The sequence below is a fragment of the Phoenix dactylifera genome, chromosome 8, assembly GCF_009389715.1.
Source record: "Phoenix dactylifera cultivar Barhee BC4 chromosome 8, palm_55x_up_171113_PBpolish2nd_filt_p, whole genome shotgun sequence".
Lineage (NCBI taxonomy): Eukaryota > Viridiplantae > Streptophyta > Magnoliopsida > Arecales > Arecaceae > Phoenix > Phoenix dactylifera.
The window spans coordinates 21,929,071-21,934,273 of NC_052399.1; the positions used below are offsets into that span (position 1 = coordinate 21,929,071).

At 46.6% G+C, this 5,203-nt stretch overlaps 1 protein-coding gene across 1 annotated transcript; it reads left to right on the plus strand.

The window, feature by feature from the left end:
• Positions 1-725: 725 nt before the first annotated feature.
• On the plus strand, positions 726-4,906 carry LOC103720817 (protein PLASTID MOVEMENT IMPAIRED 1-RELATED 1-like). Its single transcript, XM_039129256.1, has 2 exons — positions 726-3,352; positions 3,446-4,906. Exons 1-2 carry the CDS (start codon positions 1,107-1,109, stop codon positions 4,569-4,571), a joined length of 3,372 nt encoding a protein of 1,123 aa, XP_038985184.1. The 5' UTR covers positions 726-1,106; the 3' UTR covers positions 4,572-4,906.
• Positions 4,907-5,203: the final 297 nt, after the last annotated feature.

The window sequence follows — 5,203 nt, forward strand, 5'->3', positions numbered from 1 at the left end:
GTTGGAGGGGGATTGGGTTGATATGGACCTTACTTAAATAAACTGTATCATCTATAATTCTATAGCAAATCTAACCCAATTTTATTGGATTTTTGATAGGTCTCGAGAACTCACAGTGACATTGGATGTTATGGATGGAAACAGATCGGATATGAGTTTGGTAGGCTATTATCTATACCTGCATTATATCTACCTCGGGGCAAGGCTGGGCAGGGCAGATTGAGTTGGAGCGAGTTAGACGGGTCGGATTAGATAAAATAAAAAAAATATTTTAAATAAATAAAAATCAATATTTTTACATGCAGATGATTTTTTTTTTGTCTCAAAAAGAGAATTTATAAAAAAATGTGTATATATATATATATAATATGTATATCCGATTTAAGTTCAAGACGGGTTTTACCACTATCCGTTTCTGCCCTATATCTATTGTGGGTCGAGTAAATACCTGCCTCACATAAGTCGGATCAGATCGGATATCTAATGGAAATTATGGAATGGAGTAAGTTGCCATCTCTAATGGTTGTGCATCGAGTGGAGATCGGAGGGTATATTCCCCGTTGCTTAAGATTTTCGCACGGAAATTCCTACTGGCACGTTCATCAATCAACACGTGGTCTGCAAAAGTTCATTTTTCCCCAAAAGTCTGTTTGCTGATTCACCTAGCACACCAAATCCATTGAAGAGCCGCCTCTCGCTCGCGCTGTGCCCCCATGCCGTTCGATTTGCCAGGATGCCTTAATTCAACGGCCTAGATGAACATTCTCGCAAAAGTAGTAGTACTCCAGGGAAACTTCCGCTGGACCCGTAAACCCGTAAGCCCAAGCAAGGTATCCGATCCGCCCATCCATCATACACCGTGCCGGTGCACCACAACCGATCCCGCCCTTACACGCTCCCTCACCCCACCTCTCCCCCCATACTCCTCCCCCTCCTCTGAGAACCGAGAACAAATACGGTGAACGGAGAAAAATATGAACGAACGCCTTCGGTAAACAAGAAATACCTTCCAGTCCGCTCACCGAGGTCGTCGCTTAATAAGGGCGGGCCACTTTTTATTTTTTCTTGAATCCCGAATCGCGTCGGGAACTCCGGTCCAAAGAACCATGCTCGGAAAACCAGAACCCGCGAAGACGAGCCCCGCCGGCGACCCCGCCAACGTTGGCCTCTTCCACGAGATTGAGGCCCTCAGCAAGGCTCTCTCTCTCGACCCCAAGCCCCGCCGCCGCCCTCCTCCGCCTCCCGATCACCACCACTCCCTCTCCTCGACTGCCGCCGCCCGATCCCGCATCCCGGATTCCACTCTCAAACCATCATTCTCCACCTCTCTTGTTCCCCACTCCGCGTCTATCAAGGACAAGAAGCCCTCCTCCTCCTCCTCCATCTGGAGTTGGAGGCCCCTCCGGACGCTCTCCAACAGCCGTCGCCACCGCTTCGACTGCCGCTTCTCCCTCCACGTCCATTCCATCAAGGGCCTCCCCCTGCCCCTAGCCAACACCGCCCTCTGCGTCCACTGGCGCCGGACCACCAACTCCGCCGGCGCTCGGACACGCCCCGTCAGGGCTGTCCATGGGACCGCCGAGTTCGGGGAGACGCTAACCCACCAGTGTTCTGTCTATGGCAGCCGGAGCGGGCCCCAGCATTCCGCCAAGTACGAGGCGAGGCACTTCTTTCTCTACGCCACGGTGGTGGATACACCGGGGGTCGACCTCGGGAAGCACCGGGTGGACCTCACGAGGTTGCTGCCGCTCACCCTGGAGGAGCTGGAGGAGGAGAAGGGCTCCGGGGAGTGGAGCACGAGCTTCCGGCTAACAGGAAAAGCAGGCGGTGCTTCCCTTAATGTGAGTTTTGGATTCTCGGTGGTGGTAGGGGGAAGTGGTTCAACGGACTCTAGCGGCGAGAAGAAGGGTTCCGAATTCGCGAAAGGTGATCGGCAGAATTCCTCTAGGAGAGCTGAGAGCCTTCGAGGTCCGAGTCATGTCGTTAATGATAGATCTCACCTTGTATCTCGGTCTTTGGATGACATGGAGGTGCTTCGTGAGGTCATGCCAAGTTTGAAGTCGGAAAAGGTCTCGGTTTTGGCTTCATGGAAATTGGAGAATAGCAAGAACAATGTTGGCGAGTTGGACAATGTCGATTGTGACTTTAGGCCTGTACAGTCAATATCGCCTGAATTGAAGAATTGCAGCTTAGCAGAGCTGATTGAAAGAGATGGGGAGAAAGAGTCTGATGAGCCTGAGTTTGTGGTAATTGAACAAGGGATAGAAATTGCTGCAAGGGATCAGCTTGGTGAACCCGGGGAGGAAAAAATTAAACCTTTAGGTGCTGATAAAGGAGGGGGAGTTGCCTTGGAAGTAAAGGGTGCAAAGCCAGATCAACATGCTGAAGAGTTCTCTTGTCCGGATGAGAAACTGAAAGAGAGTGGGTCGTTTCTTGATGATTCAATAATGGAAGAACTAGATTCTGCTCTCCATAGCCTTTCCGTACTTGAGGCAGAAGTTACGGGGTCTTCAGAACTTATACCAGGGATGTCCAAGCAGCTGAGTGACACTGAGGCTGAACCAAATTATGTGATAGGAAGCACGAAAAGCAAGTCCCTTAGCTGGGATGATGAGGTCTCAGATTCTGCTGCTGATGAGTTTTTGAGCATGTTAGGGATAAAGCAAAGCACACGGGGGCTGAGTTCTGATAGTGATCCAGAATCCCCAAGAGGGCGCCTTTTGAAACAATTTGAGAAGGAATATCCTACCATCGGTGATGGTATCCTTGGTCTTGGTGATGGATTGGGAAAGGATGCAGGATCAGGGGACTTTTCAGAGGATTTTGATCTCTGGACAATTGTTCATGCTGCCAAAGTGGATCATCAGAAAGCAACTCAAGAAGTAAGAACCATGTCAATGGCCCGAGTTCTGGAAGATAAAGAAACAGAGGCTCTAATGAATAAATGGGGTTTGAATGAGAAGGTGTTTGAGAGCTCTCCACCTGAGAGCTGGGGTGGGTTTGGTAGTCTTATTGATCGTCCACCTGAGGACCCAGTTGCGTTACCACCTCTTGGTGAGTGCTTGGGCCCATGTATTCAGACAAAGAATGGTGGATTTCTGCGGTCCATGAGCCCATCCCTTTTTAGGAATTGTAAGAACAATTATGAACTGATCATGCAGGCCTCCCATCCTGTTGTACTGCCAGCAGAAATGGGTTCTGACATTGTGGAAATATTGCAACGCTTGGCTTCTGTAGGAATTGAGAAGCTATCAGTTCAAGCAAGCAAGTTAATGCCCCTGGAAGATGTTAGTGGAAAAACAATGCAGCAGGTGGCATGGGAAGCATTGCCCTCTGTGGAGGCATGTGAAAGGTTTGTGAGTTTCTCTCTATAGATTCTTTCATTGACACTAATGTCTGTCCTTTATCTTAATTGGGGATTGTATCTCTCCTTTTATTTACCCAGGCAGAGGTTGTTGCTGCATCAGAAACAAAAAGGGGAGTCAGGGGTTGGTCGGAATACCTCTGGTTATAGAAAAAATAGTAAAGCTTTAAGCATAACTTCACCGAGGGATGTGGAGACAGGATCAGAATATGTTTCACTAGAGGATCTTGCTCCACTAGCAATGGATAAGATTGAAGCCCTATCACTGGAGGGTCTGAGGATACAATCTGGAATGTCTGATGAGGAGGCACCTTCAAATATAAGGTCGCAAGCTTTTGGGGAAATATCAGCTCTGGAAGGGAAAGGGGCTAAGGGTGGCAGCTCTCTTGCTTTAGAGGGGGCTGCTGGGTTGCAACTTCTGGATGTCAAAGGCAGTGGGGATGAAGTTGATGGGTTGATGGGTTTATCAATAACCCTGGATGAGTGGATGAAGCTAGATTCTGGATTAATTGAAGATGAAATCAGTGATCGGACGTCAAAAATACTTGCAGCTCATCATGCAAGGGCTTCAGACTTATTTAATAGAGGATGGAAGGCAGGCAAGAAAGGGGGGAGGAGCTCAGGTAGAAGGTGGGGTTTATTTGGGAATTACTTTACAGTAGCTTTAATGGTGCAGCTTCAGGATCCCTTACGCAACTTTGAGCCTGTTGGAACTCCAATGCTTGCTTTAGTTCAAGTTGAACGTGTTGTTGCTCCCCCTAAGCCCAAAATATACAGTATTATTTCTGAGAAAGGGACTGGCGAACAAGATGATGAACTGGGGTCAAATCTTGAAACTATAGCTAATGAGGAGAAGAAAGAAGAGGAGGGCATTTCTCAGTTCAAAATCACAAAAGTACATGTTGCAGGTCTGAAGATGGAACCTGGCAAGAACAAACACTGGGGTAGTTCGATACAGCAGCAGTCTGGTTCTCGGTGGTTGCTCGCAGGCGGCATGGGGAAGAGCAATAAGCATCCATTTATGAAGTCAAAGACTGTGACAAAACCTTCTCAGCTGGCCACAACTGTGCAACCTGTAGATACTCTTTGGAGCATTTCTTTGCGCATCCATGGAACTGGGGCTAAATGGAAAGAATTAGCAGCAATTAACCCTCACATGCGAAATCCAGATATTATATTTCCAAATGAGTCCATCAGGTTGCACTGAGTCATCTAAACCCATCCATCTGTTCCTAATACACCATCTTTTGTGGGGAGAGTGAGTGGGGTAACCATTTTTTTATATATAATTTTTTAATTGAGGGCTTAAGTCCAGTGTTTTTGAGGGCAGCAGGCTGATGAGATCTGATTGAGGAGCTTTGCTTTAATTTACTTCAAATTCGTTGACAGGATTCATACAGTAAAATCTAATGGCAGTGAAAAACTCTTTTGTTTGAAAAATGATATGTTTCACTCTATACTTAGCCAATCTCAGGGATCTTTAGTGCTGTATAACCTGACCATGTTTATGTACATGAGAATTTATCCTTCATACTTCTTAAATGCTATGGAGCTTCTGCTCTATTAGTTTCTGTTCTAGCTGTTTTCCGTAAAATATTCTTCTATTTTTCGAACGGTTTCAATTTTTTGCTTGAGATACCCTGCTGTGCTGATTTTGCATCATAGCATCGATGATGCCGATCTAAATCCTTTTATAATGGAAGTTATTTACATGCTTGTAAATGAGCAGTGTGTTAATGAATTGGATTTCCTGTTGATTGGTAAAAAAGTTTTTCCATTTCCCTGGAATCTCATTAGTAGGAGTTTCTGTTCGACAACAATAAGACAAGATATATGTAG

Excerpts from the sequence above, each read along its gene's own strand:
- LOC103720817 (XM_039129256.1), top strand. The coding sequence starts at position 1,107 with ATGCTCGGAAAACCAGAACCCGCGAAGACGAGCCCCGCCGGCGACCCC. Across the intron at positions 3,353-3,445 it reads TCTGTGGAGGCATGTGAAAG|GCAGAGGTTGTTGCTGCATC; the intron begins GTTTGTGAGTTT and ends TTATTTACCCAG.